This window comes from Pituophis catenifer, unplaced genomic scaffold, assembly GCF_029215685.1.
Source record: "Pituophis catenifer annectens isolate HBS135680 unplaced genomic scaffold, rPitCat1.0.hap2 SCAF_2, whole genome shotgun sequence".
Lineage (NCBI taxonomy): Eukaryota > Metazoa > Chordata > Lepidosauria > Squamata > Colubridae > Pituophis > Pituophis catenifer.
In genome coordinates, this window is record NW_027256882.1 from 183903354 (window position 1) to 183925188 (window position 21835).

The 21835-nt window shown below is 44.0% G+C and overlaps 1 protein-coding gene across 2 annotated transcripts in view; it reads right to left on the reverse strand.

Moving 5' to 3' along the window:
- KRI1 (KRI1 homolog) overlaps positions 1-21835 on the reverse strand; it is a 106699-nt gene that overhangs the window by 18221 nt on the left and 66643 nt on the right. For both annotated transcript variants that reach the window (XM_070938295.1, XM_070938296.1), the window contains one exon: positions 11075-11150. In XM_070938295.1, coding sequence (XP_070794396.1) covers positions 11075-11150 — 76 coding nt within the window. The remainder of the gene's footprint in view (positions 1-11074; positions 11151-21835) is intronic.

Consider the following 21835-nt stretch of genomic DNA (forward strand, 5'->3'; position numbering starts at 1 on the left):
TTACTTTGTTTCAATTTGAATCTTAAGCTGGAGGCGGAAGATGGCGTCTTTGTTATGGTTTTGAAAGTGAAAGCCAGAAACGAAAGTGCTTGAGAACTTTGCGCTGGGAGAGTGGATTAGCTGCCTATTAACTGCTGGGAACTGAGAGTTTGTGGAGGAAAGAGGAAAAAAAAAACTACTCTGCCTGGCAAATTAGAGACTATAAATTACAAACATCTTTAAAGACTTTGTGACTTTTAAAGAAAAGAGGGCGGGGGAAGGGAAAAAAATGGCTTCTAGACAAGTGAAACCAGGAGTTGTTAAAGGAGGGGGAGGTTCTCCAGTTGTGTCAGTGGTGACACAGAAAGCACAACTTCCGGCTGATTCACAGAGCCAGACTCAGAGTCAAGATGCAGCACTTAATGATTTTAAAGAAGTTATGAAAGAAGCCATGAATAATCAAGCAACAGCAATGAGAGAAACTATGAATAACCAAGCCACAACAATTTCCCTTCCCTTGTGGAAGGGAAATTTAAGAAAATTGAGGAGGATATAAGTTCGATCAAGGAAGCGGTTGCAGAGGAACATGATAAAATAAGAGATGATATTGTTTTTGCTGTATCAGGATGATCAAACCTTGTTATCCAGCTTGATGGGAAAGTTGAAGAAATTAATGAAGCCAACTTAAATTTGGAAAGCAAAATGGGTGATGTCATGACCAGAACAGAGAAAGTGGATGATGAATTGGTAATGTTACCAAACTCCATGGAGTTTGCTCTGAGATTGAGAGGCCTGAAGGAAAATAGCAAAGAAAATTTAAAAGACATTTGTGCTGATGCTATGGCAGAGATAATTAAAGAATGACCAGAAGATGTGGCAATCCAAATTGATAAAATTTACAGGATTAATTCCTGGTTGGCAAAACAAAGACAGCTGCCAAGAGATGTGGTGATTTATTTTACAACTAGGAGGATCAGAAATGAAATCCTACAAGCTTCTTACAAGAATAAAGTTCAGGTGGCTGGGCAAGAGGTGGTGGTTTTGAAAGAGATTCCTCCAAAGATGTTGAGAAGTAGAAAAGACTTTGGCTTCCTGGTAAATGAGTTGAGAAATCAACAAGTGGCATACAGATGGGATGTTCCAATTGGTCTAATAGTGACTTATAATGGAGAAAGATAACAGTTAAACACAGTTTGGAAGGCAAAAGATTTTTATGTAAATGTTTTAAAGGCTGGATACCCACCCTCACCGGGGGGGGGGGGAAGGAAGAAAATGGAGATGTTACAACAAGAAAAAGATGGAAAACAGATACAAACCTATGCTGAAGTTGCAGCTGGAGGAATTATCATGGAAGAAGATTTGGATCTTGGGGGCTTACCCCCAACTTTGGAACCACTTAAGAAGGGAGAGCCAAAAGTACAACGACTGACCCGATCAACTTATAAATTGCAACAACAACAATCAAAAAGGCAACAATCTCAAGATTTATCTCAAGAAGTCCAAAAAACAGAAGCAGTGGGGGGGGGCTAGGCCGAAGAGTAAGGTGGAGGAGGAGCTTCAGCTGATGCTCACAAGGCTTCGAAAGGCTAAAGATGGCAACTAAATTCCTATCTTGGAATCTCAATGGCCTAAACTCACCACAAAAAAGAAAGAAAGTATTTTACTACTTGAAACAATTTAACAATGATGTTATTTGCTTGCAAGAAACACATATTAGATTATCAGACCAAAAATATCTGATAAATTCAAGATTAGGTACAAATTTTGTGGCATCAGCGCCAGAGAAGAAAAATGGACTAGTCATATATGTAAGGAAAGGACTATCAGCTAATTTAATTGAGGCAGATGATCAAGGAAGATATATTGCAATTGAATTATTAACACAGACTGGAAAAATGTTTTTTATTGGAATATATGCCCCTAATCAGCAACAAGACAAGTTTTATAAATTTTTTCATACTAAAATAATACAATGGGACTATAAATCTTTTATATTAATGGGTGATTGGAATGGAGTAATTGACACGCAGAAAGATAAAAAAAGCTTATCAAAGATTTCAACACGTGCAAAACTACCTAAATCTTTTTTTGATATGATGGAAGATATAGAACTGAGAGATATCTGGAGAGAACGTAACCTGGAGGAAACTACTTTTTTTTCTGATAGACATCAATCCTTCTCCAGGATTGATTTTATACCAACCACAAATGATTTTATTTCCAGGGTGAAGAAGACGAAGATATGTCCAAGAACTTTAACTGATCATAGTCCGGTTTGGGTGGAATTTGAACAGGAGAGGGGAGAAAGGAGGTCTTGGAGGTTAAATGAAAACTTATTTAGATATGAAGAAAATGTAAAAGAGCTAAAAAAACAAATGAAAGAATTTTTTGTTATTAATATGAATAAGGGTACTCCTATGGAAATGGTCTGGGATGCTAGCAAGGCTTATATGAGGGGTATCTTAATACATATGAACAATAAATATAGACTAAAACAACAAAAGAAGCATAAAGAGATAGAGGAAGAAATAAAAAAGAAAGAACAATTACTTATATCTAATCCAGGAGATAAGAAAGTAAAAGAAACAATAAATATACTACGAGGGCAATTTAATATGTTAATGGCTGATCAGGTGGCAACTAGTTTACAATATGTTAAACATAATACATTTTGTAATTCCAATAAACCAGGTAGGTGGTTGGCCTACATGTTGAGGAAAAAACAGAAATCACAGTCATTAGTAAAATAGAATATAGAGGTAAGGAAGTTTATCAACAGAATATGATTAAAAAGGCTTTTTTGGAATTTTATACAAAGTTATATGCTAGTGACTCAATACAAGGTATAGATATAGATAGATATTTAAAGGAAGGGAATATTTTGGAATTAACGTTGGAACAGAGGGAAGGACTGAATCAACCAATAACTTCTGAGGAGATCATTGTTGCAATTAAGCAGTTAAAAACAGGGAAAGCTCCAGGAACAGATGGATTAACAGCTGTTTATTATAAGAATTTACAGCTTGAAATGGTAGAGCCGCTTAGAGCTCTATTTTGTAAAATTCAATTAGGGGGAGGAGTTCCACCCTCTTGGAGAACAGCTTTTGTTTCATTGATTCCGAAGGAAGATCAAAACTGTATCAAACCTGAAAATTTTAGGCCAATTTCACTTTTGAACACGGATTATAAAATCTTTGCTAAGATATTAGCGAATAGATTAATGCCAGTTATGCAACAAGTTATTCACAATGACCAATCAGGTTTTATAAAAGGGAGGCAGATGAAATATAATGTTAGACAAATTATAAACTTATTGGAATATTTGGAAAAAAATAACCAGATCCCTGCAGCGTTCATATTCTTGGATGCAGAGAAAGCATTTGATCGATTGAACTGGCAATTCCTGTTTAAAATAATAGAAAAAATGCACTTTGGGGAGTATTTCATACATTCAATTAGAGCAATATATCAGGAACAAACAGCACAAATAATAATTAATGGAGGTTTAACAGATGTGTTTAAAATTGAGAAAGGTACGAGGCAGGGTTGTTCCTTGTCGCCATTGTTGTTTATTTTAACTTTAGAAGTTTTGTTGAATAAGTTACGTGATTCTGATAAAATAAAAGGAATTGTAATTAGACAGCAGGATTATAGACTAAGAGCATTTGCAGATGACCTGGTTCTTACTTTATCTCAACCTATAAAAGCGGCTCCCTATATGCTGGACATAGTAGCTCAATATGGCAAAGTATCTGGATTTAAAGTAAATCTTCACAAGACAAAGATGATAACTAAAAATATGTCCGTAACTCAAAGAGAAGATTTAGGGAGAATAACGGGGTTTGAAGTAGTTAAAAAGGTTAAGTATCTAGGAGTATATATTGCAGCCTCAAACACGAAATTGTTTAAAAATAATTATGAAATTCTTTGGCAAAAAGTACAGAAAGAAATGGAAAAATGGAAAAAGTTACAATTATCACTACTGGGAAGGATAGCAGCAATAAAAATGAATGTACTACCTAGGTTTTTATTTTTGTTCCAAATGATACCAGTGCTTAAAAAAGATGGAAATCTGATGGAATGGCAGAAAGGGGTTAATACTTTTATTTGGGCTGGGAAGAAACCAAGAGTGAAACTGAAAATTATACAGGATATACGTGAGAGAGGAGGTCTTAAAATGCCTAATTTAAGATTGTATTATGAAGCAGCAGCTTTATCACAAATTAGTGATTGGTTTAACTTAACTGAAGAAAGAATGTTAAACATAGAAGGTTATGATTTGTTATATGGATGGCATCTTATTTGTTATATGAAAAAAAAGTGGATAAAGTGTTTAAGGGTCATATACTCAGAAATGCATTGTTGAGGGTTTGGAAAAAGTACCAATATAAGCTGAACTATATAGAGCAAAAAATAGAGGTGATTAATAATAATAATAATAATAATAATAATAATAATAATAATAATAATAATAATAAAAAATTTTATTTCTATACCGCCCTTCTCCCGAAGGACTCAGGGCAGTGTACAGCCTATTTAAAAACACAAGACAAAACAGCGATTAAAATTTAAAATAATTAAATAGATTTGGCTCAAATTCAAAACCCCAGAAATTTAAATACCCCAATTTAAAACTATTATGTTGATAGCCCAGCCTGGCAGAACAACAGGGTCTTCAGTGCGCAGCGAAACACCCGGAGGTCGGAGATCTTACGTATTTCCGGGGGGAGTTTGTTCCACAGGGCTGGGGCTCCCACAGAGAAGGCCCTCCCCCTGGGTGTCGCCAGCTGACATAACTTGGCCGATGGCACCCGGAGGAGACCCTCTCTGTGGGAGCGAACTGGTCCGTGGGAGGCTATTGGTGGCAGAAGACGGTCTCGAAGGTACCCGGGCCCTATGTCATGGAGCGCTTTAAAGGTGGTAACCAGCACCTTGAATCGCACCCGTAAGACCACTGGGAGCCAGTGCAGCTCGCGCAGGAGGGGTGTCAAGTGGGCACAACGAGTTGCGCCCATAACCACCCGGGCGGCCGCATTCTGCACCAGTTGGAGCCTCTGAGTGCTCTTCAAGGGGAGCCCCATGTAGAGAGCATTACAATAGTCCAACCGGGAGGTAACAAAGGCATGAGTGACCGTGTGCACGGCGTCCCGGTCCAGAAAGGGCTGCAACTGGCGAATCAGGCGAACCTGATAAAAGGCCCCCCTGGCCACGGCCGTCATATGCTCTTCTAAAGACAGCTGTGCGTCCAGGAGGACACCCAGATTGCGAGCCCTCTCCGTGGGGGGCAAAGATTCACCCCCAATAGTCAGTGATGGCACCTACTGACTATATCGGGGCGCCGGAAGCCACAGCCACTCGGTCTTGGAGGGGTTGAGTCTGAGCCTGTTCCTCCCCATCCAGACCCGCATGGCCTCCAGGCAGCGAGACATCACATCAAGGGCATCGTTGGGGTGGTCTGGGGTGGAGATGTACAGCTGAGTATCATCAGCGTACAGGTGACACTTCACCCCAAAACCACGGATGATCTCACCCAGCGGCTTCACATAAATGTTGAACAGGAGGGGCGAGAGGACCGACCCTTGCGGCACTCCCCATGCAAGGCGCCTCGAGGTCGACCTCTGTCCCCCTGCCAACACAAACTGCGAGCGGTCGGAGAGGAAGGAGGAGAACCACCGCAGAACGGTGCCCCCTATTCCTAACCCCCTCAATTGCTGCAGCATGACACCATGGTCGATGGTATCAAAAGCCGCTGGGAGATCTAATAGGACTAGGACAGAGGAGCAACCCCTGTCCCGAGGCCTCCAGAGATCATCTACCAACGCGACCAATGCCGTTTCTGTGCTGTACCCCTGCCTGAAGCCCGACTGGTACGGGTCTAGATAGACAGCTTCATCCAGGTGCCAGGGAACTTGTCGTGCCACCACACTCTCAATAACCTTCGCCACAAAGCGAAGGTTGGGGACTGGACGATAGTTGGCTAATTCAGCCGGGTCCAGGGAAGGCTTCTTGAGGAGGGGCCTCACTACCGCCTCTTTCAAGGCGGCAGGAAAGGCACCCTCACTCAGAGAAGCACCTATAATCCCCTGGAGCCAGCCTCGTGTAACCTCCCAGGAGGGACACGGGTCCAATAAACACGTGGCGGCACTAATCTTACCCAGAACCCTGTCCACATCCTCGGGAGCCACAGGATCAAACTCCTCCCAGATAACATTCTCAAGACCTGCCCTCGTCTCCTCCTGTGGACTCATCCAATCAGAGTCCAAGCCATCCCGAATCCAAGCGACTTTATCATGCAGGAATTGCAAAAAATCCTCAACAAAATCCTTATAAAGAGCTTCTTCTTTTGGAAAGGGATAAGTTGCAACTGAAATCTCTAGATGAATTAAAAGAAGAAGGGATAATTTATACTTGGTTTCAGTATGGTCAGCTTCAAGCTAGATGGAGGGAGGATCAAAAAATTGGTGTTATGCAAAATGAGGAAAATCTGGTGAAACAGATTAGAGATCAAAGTCAGATGCATATTAAAAGGTTGTATAATGCATTATTGGAAATAGATTCAGAAACGGAATTGGTTAAGGATTGTATGATAAAATGGGTACAAAACTTTCAGGAACCAGTGATGATGGAAACGTGGAAAAAGATTTGGGTCAGAAATGTTAAATTTACGCAAGCACAAAATCTGAGAGAGAATTTTTATAAAATGTTTTATAGATGGCACTTAGATCCTAAAAAATTATCATGTATGTACTCGAATTTGCAAGCTAAATGTTGGAGATGTGAATGTAATGATGCAACCTATTATCATATATGGTAGACCTGTAAGAAAATCAAGGCATTTTGGATAAAAATTTGGTGGGTGATGCAGAACATTTTGAAAAGAAGATTGAAATTTACTCCTCAATTGTTTCTATTGGGCATAACTACGGACTGTACAGTATCAGAGACTAAATTGACTTTGAACTTAATATCAGCAGCTAGGCTGTTGGTAGCTCAATATTGGAAGAAGGACTCTTTGCCTACTATTGAAGAGTGGATATTGAAAGTAACAAACCTAGCAGAAATGGCGAAAATCTCAGCGTATTTGAAGGACCACACGCAAGAAAGATACGTATTGGAATGGAGAAGATGGATTGATTATATTCAAAATAAGTATCAGACAAGAAAATATCAAATAGCTTATGAATGAATGTTAGTATTAGAAGTATTAGGTTATCTATAGTGGAGTTAAGGTTTCGGGGGGGAGTTAGTACTTTGAGGATAAGTAGATTAATCTAGTTTATGATTGATTAAATGAAATACCTTGTATTTTGCTCTGGGAAGTGTGGGGGGGAGGGGGGGATCAGGGGGGGAAGGGTGGGGGGAACATGGGGGGAAGAAAATTTTTGTATTTTTTTTTTGTAAAACTTTTCAATAAAAAAAAGAAAGAAAGAAAGAAAGAAACTTGGTGACTTTTTCTCACAGCTCCTTTTCCCTATCCCCCAAGCCATTTCTATCCAGAACAAGTCCCATTTCATTTTGTATACTGGCCAAAATATCTGAAACACAGCAATAGCACTTAAGACCTATATACAACTCCATAATGCTTTATAGCACTCTCTAAGCCAGCAGTTCTCAACCTGTGGGTCGCGACCCCTTTGAGGGTCGAACAACCCTTTCACAGGGGTCGCCTAAGACCATTGGAAAACACATATTTTCGATGGACTTAGGAACCGAGACAGACCCATCTGTCTCAGATCAGCTGGCCTTAGCGTTTTAGTGTGTGTGCACACCAGCCATGCCGTCATTGCCCACATGCAGCCCTGGGACTCTGCCCTTTGCCAGCCAGGAGCGCTGCCGCCAGTCGCTCCCGTGCACCCGGCTGCCTGCCTGCCTGCCTCACTGCCACCATGAGGAAAAGCCCCGAAGTTGCGCTGCCTGGGATCCACGTGGGCTGCCACAGGGAGAGGCCAGGTATGGCTGGCTGGATGGGAGCTGAGCTCGAAGCTGGCAGGAGGAATGTTGCCTCTTAGCCGGCTCGAACTGTCTGCTGCCGCAGCCTGCCACCATCCCCTCTCCCCTGCCAGCTGCTCCTGCTGTGCGAGAACTGCTGCTGCCAAGGGCGAGGGGGCAGTGTTGGCAAGGATGAGTGGTCCAGGGCTTCCTTGTCTCCCCACCCGAGCAGACTTCTGGCATAGCCCCAGGCTTCCGGAGGGAGGGAGGGAGGGAGGGAGGGAGGGAGGGAGGGAGGGAGGGAGGGAAGCCCTGGCCTGCTGCTCCTGCCGCCGCCACCCCCCTTGCCCCCAGCAAGAGTGGCTCTTGTGCTGCCACTTCTCCGGCAGCACCAGGAGCAACTGCCGGGGCAGAGAGGGCAGGGCAGGCTATAGTGGCAGGCCGTTCTCTCCGTGTAAGAAACAGGCTACTCCTTGAACAGGCAGGAGAAGAAGAAGCCACCAGCGGGGAGGTGAGCTGCCCCAGGAGAACTGGAGGAGAGCGCAGCTCCTCACTCATGGAGATCCACCAGCGGGGAAATGGTCGTGGAAAGTGGTAAGAAATGCGCGAGCCAGGAAGCGGTCATGCTCCCTGGCAGGAGAGGGTTGCACGTCCACTCCAGCAAAGGTTTGTGCAACCCTCTCCGGCCAGGGAGCATGACCGCTTCCTGGCCAGTGCAACTCTTACCGCGCCCACTTCCCCACCGGTAGATCTCCATGAGTGAGAAGCTGCGCTCTCCTCCAGTCCTCCTGAGGCAGCTCGCCTCCCCACTGGCAGCTTCTCCTTCTCCTGGCTGCTCCAGGAGCAGCCTGAGACTCTGCTTTCCTTGGCAAAGCGCTTCATCATTGCAGCGCAGGGGACACGTGCGGCGCAGGAGAGCCGTGCAGCTACTATCCCACCCCTCAGCCTCGGCCATGCCACAAGGCTCCAACTCAAGGAGGAGAAGACGGAGGAAGGGGGGGGAGTCCAAACTGCAGCTTCCTCGAGCAAGCCGCAGCGCTATTACGCAGGGCTCCGAGTGGTTGGAAAAGCGGCAAAAACAGCAGCCAGGGCTGCGCTTTCAGCGGGTAAGCAACGCTGCCTCTGCAGCGAGGAACTTTGGAGAGAGAGGGCGGGGGCAGGCTGTGGCCATTCTCGCCAGCTAAGAGACAGGCTGCTCCCACAGCCTGCCTCCGCCCTCTCTCTCCAAAGTTCCTCGCGGCAGAGGCAGCGTTGCTTACCTGCTGAAAGCACAGTCCTGGCTGCTGTTTCTGTCGCTTCTCCAACCACTCGGAACCCTGCGTAATAGGCTGTGGCTTGCTCGAGGTAGTTTGGACTTCCCCTGCCCCCCTCTTTCTCCGTCTTCTCCTCCTTGAGTTGGAGCCTTGCGGTGTGACCAAGGTTGAGGAGGGGTGGGATAGTAGCTGCACGGATCCCCCAATGCCGCCCGTATCCCCTGCCCTGCAATAATGAAGCGCTTTGCCAAGGAAAGCAGAGTCTCTCGGCCAGGCGGGAAGCGAGATCTGGCATCGCAGGCATAGGAGACTGTGACAGCCAGGCAAGCCCATTCTCTCTTGGCTGCTTGGAAAAAACAGTGAGAAAACAGAGGATGAGGAAGTTGGGAAGCCATGAAACGGGATTGAGGGAATGGAGGGAACGGATAATTCAAGCAGTATATTGGTCTTTCCATACAACGAAAGGAGCAGCAGACTGGGGCTTCAATCCCTTCCCCCAGAGGCCTGGGCCTCTATCGACACACTCAGCCTTCTGCTTCGGAAAATATGTTACCCCCCTTTTCTAGCAGCTGCTAAGTCATGTCCCAAAGTTGCTTTTTTTCCCCAAGAGGCAACTGGAGTTTCTTGTTTTTTCTTTGGCTTCTCATCCACCAAGAAGCTCCGACTAGAGATGGTGGGGAATGGAAGGATTTATATTCCTTGCAAGGCCTCAAAACCAGAGCTGTGTTCGTTGATGACACAAGAAGGATGGGTTGTTATACAAACTGTGCCATATTATCCCCTGCAAAAATCTCTATTGACTAATAACATGCTGAGTAATAGGTTCTTTCAGACAATATAAATAAGGTAAGAAAAAAAATTATGAGCAACTCACTCCTACCAATACGTGCTGACCTTCCTCATTTATTACATATTGTTTTTGTGATTAATCACTATGCTTTAATTATGTTCAATTTGTAACAATGAAAATACATCCTGCATATCAGATATTTACATTACAATTCATAACAGTAGCAAAATTACAGTTATGAAGTAGCAATGAAAATAATTTTATGGTTGGGGGTCCCCACAACATGAGGAACTGTATTAAAGGGTCCGGCATTAGGAAGGTTGAGAACCAGTGCTCTAAGCAGTTACAATGTCAGTATATTGCTTCCAATAATTCAGGTCCTTATTTTATCAACCTCAGAAGGATGGTCAATCTTGATCTAGTCAGGCTAGAACTCCCAGCTGTGGGCAGAGTTATTCTACAATACTGCATTCTAACTACTGCACCACCAAGGTTCCATGCATGTGTCATCTCAGGCATGGAGAATCCAATCAGCTGTTCTATGCACAGAGTGTTGCCATATACTTAATTTTGTGATGGTCCCTTTTAAAAATTATCATTTTTTTCCAAGGAGTCTGTCCTCCAGGTTATGGAGTTGAATAGAAACTCCTTGTCAACTCGCAAAGCTTCCCTAACCTGCTCCCAAATTGCCATAGGCAGGGGGATGGGGAATCGGGCCTCGCAGCTGTATCGAGGAGCTTGCCCCTCAGTCAAAACAAAGCATATTTCAGCTGGCAAAAATCAAGGTCATCTCCATGGAGATCCACAGTAGCTGGAGGGAGTGACTTCTACAACCTGCGAAATTGTTGGGGAATGTGACTGATGACACATCTTGGGGGGAGGGGGAAAGCTGTCAGGGTCAGAGCCAAGGTGCAAATTAAGTGAGGTCAGAGTTGGCTTCACTTGGTACATGCCATCATGACACTCCTAATAAATAACTGGATTTCTTTTGAACCTCAGTTTGAGATTCATGTTTTAATTAGGGCGTTGGTTGGAACCCTGGCACTCCTTATATTAATTCCCAAAATACCTGTTTTTTCCCATGAATAGCAACTTTCCCTTGCTCCAAGATATCCCAACATACCGTCAATTCCTTCTTCAGTTTCAAATTGTGGTTTCTCTTCCTCACCAACTCCATAGTACACATCCCCAAAATAATTCTAGATAAGGAAAAGATAACATTCAAGATTTATTTGTCCTGGAGGAAATAATTCTTTAGTATTCTTGAAGCTACATTTTTCCTCCCTATTTGATCTTTTTAAACAAAAAAGTATAGCTGATTGAAACTGTTTTGCGGATACAGTGCCTGCTCTCTGTGACAAACTTCTCCCTCGAGACAGACATGATCTGCAACTGTTTGGATGCTGCAATTGCTTACCTTTGTAGCAGAAGCTCATATGCAACCAGCTTGCCAGCAATTAGAGATTTTAATATAATTGGGAAGCCACAAATTTTATCAAAATATTAACATGCTAGTATATTAAACTGGCAAAAATAAACTTCATTTATTTTCCTTTACCCTTATTTATTCTTTACCTTTATTCTTTACTTATTTACCTTTACTCTTATTACTAAGTAAAAATACTTAAATAGTTACGGCCTTTGTACCTAATGAGAGGGGCTCATCCCTACAGAAACTAATAATTGCACCTATAAATCTCACCAACTTCTACCCAAAACATAGCATGTAAATAGCAATAGCACGTAGACTTATGTACCACTTCACTATGTTTTACAGCCCTCTCTAAGAAGTTTAGAGTCAGCATATTGCCCTCAACAGTCCAGATCCTCATTTTACCAACCTTGGAAGGATGAAGGCTGAGTCAACCTGGAGTCGGTGAGAATCGAACTGCCAAACTGCTGGCAGTCAACTGTGAAGCGGAATTAACCTGCAGTACTGCATTCTAGCCACTGCACCACCATGACTCCTAGCCATGTTCCTAGCTCTAAAAGGGACTACTTTCCTGAAAGTGGCTGGTTTTCTTGCCAAAGAATTTCTCCACAATACCCACTCAAGAGTCACTTTGAACTATGAGATGGGTAGCAAATAAATTTGATAATAATAATGATTGTTAATAATAATCCAGGCATATCCTGTCCTGGCTCGATTCGCAAACCCTGCTCACAGTCAGACAAGAAGCAATAGGGAGAGGGTAATGGAATGCAAGGGCACTGGAATGCCCTTGGTAATGGAATACCCTTGGTAATGGAATAGGTAATGGAATGCAAGGGCACTGACTCCGAAGTGTTCCATGGTCATACCAGCATTCCATGGTCACCGGCTGGGAAAGTTCACCAGAGTCTGTTCCCCAAACAAAGTGAACATAATTGATTGGATGGAATAAAGTGACAAAGGGAGGGCCAGGGAAAAGGGGAACATTTAACTATGCTGTTTGCATGCAAAATCATTAGAATTGATTTCACTATTTCCGTATCCATAACTGATCAGTAAATTATACTCTTAGAAACAAAAATGTATGCACTGAGTGGGACAGTTAACATAAAGCTAATTCTCACAATAATACTCTACCTGGAACCCACCAGGAGGTTTGAGGAATGATGTTGTTTCCAGAGAAAGTGTCAACTCGCAAAGCATTTCTAGTCTGCTCTCGAGTTGCCATGGGCAGAAAGGGGAGAGAACTGACGGAGCAATTCAGCAGCCACATTCCTTGCATACCTTCTTCCAAGGTTGGATCTCAGATTATCAGAGCCAGTTTGTGAGGCTGGTTTCTACAGCCCACAAAAGTCCTCATTGGAGAATGTGATTTATGACACAGCCTGAGGGGGGGGGGGGAACAGGGTCACAGTTGAGCTGCAAATTATGTGCGGCAGAGTCGACTACACTTGGGAAGCTGTCGACATGTTGTTCCTAATAAATAACTGGATTTCTTTTGAAACTTGGCTCAAGGCTGATGAGTTAATTAGGGCATTTGTGACAGCTAGTCTTTTTAAATCAATCAAGATTACCAGGCTTCCTGAATCCTAGGGTCTCCAATTGCTCCCCGATATCTGGGGTGCTTGGAGAGAAACTCAGGCAACCATGGCAAAGGGCGGGCTATCCGAAGAAAGCCTGCTACAAGCGACCCAAAGAGACACAGAGATTATTTCCAATCAGGCAATCTCAGGACTCAGCAGTCTGATTGCAACTGGAGTGCAGTCCAGACATCAAAGCTGTCCAGACATCAAAGGGCCTGGTGGCTCAGCAGACTGATAGCATTGTGATTAACACCAGCTGTCTGCAATTACTGTAAGTTCGAATCTCACCAGGCTCAAGGTTGAGTCAGCCTTCCGTCCTTTCTAAGGTAGGTAAATTGAGGACCCAGTTTGTGGGGGGCAATAAGCTGACTTTGTATAAATATACAAAAGTATGAAGGCTATTGCTTAACACATTGTAAGCCGCCCTGAGTCTCTGGAGAAAGGCAGCATATAAATCAAATTAAAAAAAAAAAGCTGAGACGCGAAGAGGTGTGGCCAGCAAGACGACATGTTCTTCAGGGGCTCCCAGAGAACCGCTGATATCTCAGCTGTTTGGGGGTCTTAATTGACCTAAACAATCTCGTAGGGATGGTGAACAAGAGAAGCACAGACTGATTAACACAGGGAAATTGCAAATTCCCTGGTTAGTCGGAAGAAGCTTCTTGCTTCTGAGAAAGCGTACGGAGCCGCTAAAAAGCTGGGGCAGTCACAATGGAACAGAGAAAGCAAAGACAGAGTGCATCATCTGGGTGAGAACCTAGCTTTATTGATAAAAGTTTCTTTTCATACCCACTTGGAATTAATAGAGTGGAAAAGTGGTATAAATGGTACGGGAAACAAAGGATACATGGATATTTCCAAAGACATTAGGTAAGAAATGGTTTGTTATCAGTGAGGGAGAGAGTGAAAGAAAAACACTATCTGAATATACCAATGTGGCTTTCTACAATAGAAGCGTGACATACCAATATTGTGAATATGGGGAATATTGTTAGATATAAGGACATCTTGACAGATCGGGGAGAACTGAAACAAAAACAAAAACTAGAGAGTCAAGGGACTGAGATAGATTGGTATACAAGACTGCAAATACAATCAAGATATGAAGCAGATCGTAGACAATATGGCTTTAACTTGGGGAAATCAGAACTGGATGAAATATTGACAGGAACAATGAGAAAATGATTAAGAAACTATATAATTATTTATTGTGGATCAGACTAGAAGATGAAGAAGTAAAAGAAACAATGATAGCATGGGCAACGAATTTTGGATACACCATAGAATTGGAGAAATGGCAACAACTTTGGGAAAGAAACTATAAATTAACAATGGCAACAGCTTATAAAGAAAATTTGTATAATATGTTTTATAGATAGAATATGCCACCAGAAAGATTAACTAAGCCGTTTAAAGATAAATCAGCTAAGTGTTGGAAATGTCACCAGTTGCCGGGATCATACTATTATATGTGGTGGTTGTGTAAAGAAGCAAAACATTATTGGGTGAAAATACAAACATGGTTAGAGGGAATGTTGCAGCAACATATAGAGCTAAAGCCAGAGATATTCTTACTGGGAATTTTACCAGAGAATTACAGTAAAGAAGATACATATTTGATTATTAATATAAAAATAGCGGCTAGAATTGTATTTGCACAAAATTGGAAAGCAGATAAAATCCCGTTGGAAGGAGAAATTATAAAGAAAATTTTAGAATGTGCAGAAATGAATAGATTAACATTGAGAATAAAAGATAAAGAAGAATCGATGTATTTCAAGACATGGGAAAAATTTTATGATTGGTTAGAAAGGAAATATGAATAAGAGTATAGAGATAAAATAGATAAAGAACAGATGGGAGAAAACAATTTAAAAAAATAGATACCCAGATGATGCCAAGTAAAAGGAGAAAGGGGAGGGGGGGTAAAAGGGGAAAAAAGTGAGATATTATAAAAATGTACACAAATGATAAAATTAAAATAAATATTAATTGAATAAGAAATTGAAATGAGAATAAAGATAATTAGAAAATCGGGGCTGCTTGAATACCACTTTAGATTGAACTGAAAAGGGAAACAAGAGAGAGGGGAAGGAGTAGAGAGAGAGGAAGGGAGAAAGAAAGGGAAAAAGAGAGGAAGAAAAGGGAGGGGAAAGAGGAGTAGAAGAGAAGGTTAGAAGGGGGAAGAAGAGAGGAATGGAGGAAGGGAAGGGGAAGTAGGAAAGAGAAGGAGAGGAAGAAAGAAGTAGGAGGAGAAAGAGGAAGGAAGGGGAGGAGAAGAACAAAGGTTGAAGTAAAGATAAATGGTAAAAAAGCAGCCCCGAAAAAGTAAAAATTAAAAATGAAAGTTAAAAGATAAGATGAATGAAAAATGATGAATAAATTACTGTACATGTAAATGTGTTTATGAAAAATAAAAATAAAAAACTTTTTTAGAAAAAAAAGCTGGGGTGGTCACAATGGAACAGAGAAAGCAAAGACAGAGTGCATCATCTGGGTGAGAACCTGGCTTTATTGATAAAAGTTTATTTTCATACCCACTTGGAATTAATACAGAGTGGAAAAGTGGCATAAAGCGAGGAAGGAGAGTGGGTGTGTGTTGGCTTTCCACTTCCGGTATTGGAGCAGTGAGGAAAGCGAAAAAGTCCAAGGGAAAAAAAAGTTGAATGAATTTTTAAAAAAAGTAACTGGGAATTGATTTGAAAGAGCAGATTTGAAATCAAGAGGAGATAGAAGATTGATTATTTTGAGAAAGATGGAATGACTATAAATGAATTTGAATTGAATAGAAATGGTTTAAAAGACTTGAAGTTTGAAACTGTTTAGTTTTGCTGAATGAAATATACTGCAGTGCCATCTAGTGTCATAAGAGAAAAGACTTTGAATTGACTATAAGACTTAAAGTTGACCTTGACAACCCTGGATAGACTGATAAGAAAACAGATGTTTAAGAGAGAGAGACATACTAGAAAGGAAAGAAGAGATTGGTCTGCTGACTTTGTTTTTATTCTTTGAACTTTATTTTTTTTTTACTTTTTATTTGCTCTCTTGAGTCCTTTGAAGTATATCGTTTTGGAATTGTTGTTTTTATTTCTTTTTATTCTTTTTTTTCTTCCTTGCTTTTGTTTACCACTTGTTGGTGGGAACAATGCTTGGATAAGACCTTTGGATCTGTTTTTTTTTCTCTGTTTGCATGTGGTTCGATTAAAATATAAGAGAACTTGGATTAAGGCAAGAAGAGCCTGAAGAAGGATAACTGTTCATTAATTTTTATTTTTAATTTTTTTTCATCGTGCATTAGCTTCTGTTTCTTCTTTTTCTTTTTTTCATGATTTTTTCTTTTTTTTTCTTTTCTTTTTTTTACAAAAATTTTTTATTTTTAAACAAACAAAACATAAAGCATCCTTCATCCATTACAATTTCAAGCAGTGTGTCAATCGGTTACAAATCCCTTGTGCTTCTTCCCCATAATCATATTTTACTAATTATCATGCTATCAACCTGATATATATCTTTATATCATTATTCTCATTTATCATTTATTCAACAATGGCATCATTCCAAAAAAAATATATTTTCACATATTATATTTTAACATTCATTTTATATTTCATATTTCATTTCCATGTTTTATTATCTAGCCATTGGTAAAATAAATCCCATATCTTATAATATTGTTTATCTTCTTGTTCTCTAATTTCAAATGTCAATTTACTCATTTTAGCACATTCCATGATTTTCTTAATAACTTCATCTCGCATTGGCATTTTCTCATTTTTCCAGTTTTTAGCAAACACAATTCTAGCCGCTGTCAATACATTCACAATCAAATATCTCAATTCTCTATTGTATGTTTCTGGTATAATTCCTAATAAAAAAATCTCTGGTTTAAAGTCTATGTGTTTTTTTATCATTTTTTCCAACCACGTGTGGATTTTAGTCCAGTACCTTTTAGCTTCTACACATGTCCACCACATATAGTAATGTGAGCCCGGTGTCTGATGACATTTCCAACACTTTTCAGATTTATTCTTGAACATTTTGGCTATTCTCGTCGGGGGTAAATGCCACCTGTAAAACATCTTTACGGCAGCAGCGGTAGCAGCGATGGTGGGAGCAGCTTGGTGTGGCCGCAGGGAATCATCTGGCTGCGGTCTTTATTTTTCCATCTAAGAAGGGGGTTGGAGGGGGATGGCGGCTCCGGCGGTAGTACGAGCAGCCATGGGGCGATGCCCTCCCCCCTCCCCCCCAAAGCAACAGAGCCAAGGCGGTGCTGGCGATGGAGGCTAGTTGGCGGCGCTGGTTGGATGCATCTGTTTATGGTGCTGGGGGGGGTGACACTGGTGCCGGTGATGGCGTCTGCCGCAGAATACTGCAATGGTCGTTTGCTAAGGATGAAGGGAAGAAGCTAAGGTGAGGCGGCCTGGATTTATAGATCGGCAGAGGAGGAGATGTTACCCTCCTCTGGGATACTGCTTCCCCCCTCCCTCCCCCGCCTCCCCCCTCCTTACGGGGGGAGGGGTTTACAAACTGCTACACTTCGGACACTTTGGACCCCTTACCATGTTCCACTCATGCCCTCGCTGGTAGGAGACTGAGCACCATTTGAGAGAGCTGAGGGATTTCCTACATCCCAACGGAGAGGATAGAACATTGTTCCAGATAACTTTCCGTAACGGGACCGGCCGTCGTGAGAGGATGGTTGGTTATTAGCCTCCATTGGAGAAAAAGAACATTGGACCTTCTCCCTATCGTGAGAGGACAGTGGAGTCCAGCCCTATAAATGGATATTTTGTGACCTTATGCTCAGTTATCCCTTGGACTATGATAGACTCCCGGACTGGCCTTCCTTTCCCATCTTTGGTTCGGTTGATGCTCCAAAAAGCTGACCTTCTCGCGCTGCGAGACTCCCTCGATAGCCTGGCCCTCCACATTATCGAGGGCCTATCTTGATGACGGGCTTTGGAACCCCGAGAGAGGGCATGCAGCGAAGAGGGGGTTGAGGGGTTTTTTAGCTAAATTTTTAAGGAAAATTTTAAGGGGACCCGGGAGGGAGGGAGAGGGTTGTAAAAGTGGACCTGGGGGGGTCCAGATAGCGACCGCGTGGGATGATGGGTCGATTAGCTGCAGCAGAGGAGTCATGAAAGGAAACTTAACTGGGAAGCAGGGAGACAACAGGAAGGGCTGTGTAATTGAAATAATGAGTGGGAGGGGCAGGTATGACGGGCGCAGGGGGTCATATCAAGTGTCGGGGGTGCGCACACGCTGTCTCCGAGCGATTGCGCACTCCGGCCCCCAATGCGTGACTCGTGTCCTGGGTTGTGTAGAGCCTCAGGCCCAGGGTCCGCGGCTGATGTTGTGTAATGCCAGGTCGGTGGTTAATAAAGCCCCCCTCATTTGTGATCTTATTTTGGAGGGGGATGCGGACCTGGCAGGTATTACGGAGACCTGGTTGGGCCAAGAGGGGGGGGTCCCCCTCGTTGAGATGTGCCCACCAGGTTTCCGTGCATTTCATCAGCCAAAGGCCCAGGGGAGGGGTGGGGGAGTGGCGGTGATTATTAGGGAAAGTCTTTGTCCAAGGGAGACCACTGTTCCTCAGATAGCCGGATGTGAGTCCCTTTGTGTGAAGTGGGGCCCTGGGGTGCAGATGGGTTTGCTGACTACGTACCTGGCTCCCTGCCACGTGGCAGCGACCCTGCCCAAGCTACTCGACGTCATTGCCGGGGTGGCGGTTGATACCCAGACTTATTGTCATGGGGGATTTCAACCTTCCATCCGCGGGTGAGGCGTCAGAGGTGGCTCGGGAGTTCATGGCTTCCATGACGGCCATGGACCTGACCCAGTTAGTTCAAGGCCCCACTCACATAGGGGGACACACTCTGGACTTGATTTTTGTCTCTGGTCAGTGGTTGAATGATCTTGGTAGAGGGGACCTAGATATCAAACCCTTGTCATGGACAGATCATTCGCTCCTTCAATTAGACTTTCCTACCGCCTGCCCCCGCCGCAGGGAGACGGAACCGACTAGATGGTTCCGTCCCAGGGCCTGATGGATCCCGAAAGGTTCCTGACGGAGCTTGGGCCGTTTCCTGAAACTCTAACACACGACTCGACTGAAGAGCTGGTGGCCACCTGGGAAAGGGCGGCCGCTGGAGCTTTGGACCGCGTCGTGCCTTTGCGGCCTCTGACCCGATGCCGATCTCAATTGGCTCCTTGGTTCTCTGAGGAGCTGAGAGAGATGAAGCGTCGGAAAAGACGCCTAGAGAGCATCTGGAGGACTAGTCAATCCGATTCCGACCGGACACAGGTGAGATCTTATATCAAGACCTATCTAGTGGCAATAAAAGCGGCAAAATCTAACCATTTTTCCGCTCTTATTGCATCTGCAGAGAACCGCCCAGCCGCCCTGTTTAGAGTGACCCATTCCCTTCTTCGGGGGGGAGTGCGGGAAGATCCCTTGCAGGGTCGTGCTGAGGATTTTGTGCAATTCCTGCACAATAAAGTCGCTCGGATTCGGGATGGCTTGGACTCCGATTGGAAGAGTCCACGGGAGGAGACGAGGGCAGGTCTTGAGAATGTTATCTGGGAGGAGTTTGATCCTGTGACTCCCGAGGATGTGGACAGGGTTCTGGGTAAGATTAGTGCCGCCATGTGTTTATTGGACCCGTGTCCCTCCTGGTTGGTACTGGCCTCCCGGGAGGTGACACGAGGCTGGCTCCAGGGGATTGTAAGTGCTTCTCTGAGTGAGGGTGCCTTTCCTGCCGCCTTGAAAGAGGCGGTAGCGAGGCCCCTCCTCAAGAAGCCTTCCCTGGACCCGGCTGAATTAGCCAACTATCGTCCAGTCTCCAACCTTCGTTTTGTGGCGAAGGTTGTTGAGAGCGCGGTGGCACGACAACTTCCCCGGCACCTGGATGAAGCTATCTACCTAGACCCGTACCAGTCGGGCTTCAGGCAGGGGTACAGCACAGAAACGGCATTGGTCGCGTTGGTGGATGATCTCTGGAGGGCTTGGGACAGGGGCTGCTCCTCTGTCCTAGTCCTATTAGATCTCTCAGCAGCTTTTGATACCATCGACCATGGTATCATGCTGCAGCGGTTGAGGGGGTTAGGAATAGGGGGCACCGTTCTGCGGTGTTTTTTGTTTTTTTTTTTTTAATTTGATTTATATGTCGCCCTTCTCTGAAGACTCAGGGCGGCTTACAATGTGCTCAGCAATAGCCTTCATCCTTTTGTATATTTTATACAAAGTCAGCTTATTGCCCCCACAAACTGGGTCCTCAATTTACCTACCTTAGAAAGGATGGAAGGCTGAGTCAACCTTGAGCCTTGGCGAGATTCGAACCCTGCAGTAATTGCAGGCAGCTGGTCTTAATAACCAGCTTAATAACAGGGTGCCTTAAACCCCTGTACTACCAAGGTTCTCCTGCTTCCTCTCCGACTGCTCGCAGTTTATGTTGGCAGGGGGACAGAGGTCGACCTCGAGGCGTCTCGCATGGGGAGTGCCACAAGAGTCAGTCCTCTCGCCCCTCCTGTTCAACATTTATGTGAAGCCGCTGAGTGAGATCATCCGTGGTTTTGGGGTGAAGTGTCATCTGTACACTGATGATACTCAGCTGTACATCTCCACCCCGGGCCACCCCAACAATGCCCTTGATGTGATGTCTCGCTGCCTGGAGGCCGTGCGGGTCTGGATGGGGAGGAACAGGCTCAGACTCAACCCCTCCAAGACTGAGTGGCTGTGGCTTCCGGCGCCCCGATATAGTCAGCAGGTGCCATCGCTGACTATTGGGGGTGAATCTTTGCCCCCCACGGAGGGGGTCGCAATCTGGGTGTCCTCCTGGACGCACGGCTGTCTTTAGAAGAGCATATGACGGCCGTGGCCAGGGGGGCCTTTTATCAGGTTCGCCTGATCTGCCAGTTGCAGCCCTTTCTGGACCGGGACGCCCTGCGCACGGTCACTCACGCCCTTGTTACCTCCCGGTTGGACTATTGTAATGCTCTCTACATGGGGCTCCCCTTGAAGAGCACTCGGAGGCTCCAGCTGGTCCAGAATGCGGCCGCGCGGGTGGTTATGGGTGCAACTCGTTGTGCCCACGTGACACCCCTCCTGCGCGAGCTGCACTGGCTCCCAGTGGTCTTACGGGTGCGATTCAAGGTGTTGGTTACCACCTTTAAAGCGCTCCATGGCATAGGGCCCGGGTACCTTCGAGACCGTCTTCTGCCACCAATAGCCTCCCACCGACCAGTCCGCTCCCACAGAGAGGGTCTCCTCCGGGTGCCATCGGCCAAGTTATGTCGGCTGGCGACACCCAGGGGGAGGGCCTTCTCTGTGGGAGCCCCAGCCCTGTGGAATGAACTGCCCCCGGAAATACGTAAGATCTCCGACCTCCGGGTGTTTCGCTGCGCACTGAAGACCCTGTTGTTCCGCCAGGCTGGGCTATCAACATAATAGTTTTAAATTGGGGTATTCTAAATTTCTGGGGTTTTAATTGAGCCAAATTTATTTAATCATTTTAAATTTTAATTGCTGTTTTGTCTTGTGTTTTTAAACAGGCTGTAAACCGCCCTGAGTCCTTCGGGAGAAGGGCGGTATAGAAATAAAATTATTATTATTATTATTATTATTATTATTATTATTATTATTATTATTATTATTATTATTATTATTATTATTATATTATTATTATTATTATTATTATCTTATACAAGTTTTCCTTATATGTTTTTTTTTAATTGAAAAAGTTTTTCAAATACAAATTTTTCCCCCTTTTTTTCCCCCCCTCCTCCCTAACCCCCCTCACCCCCCCTTCCCCTTTGACTTCTTCATAATAAAACCCAAATTCATAACAGATTATATCATGCTTTACTA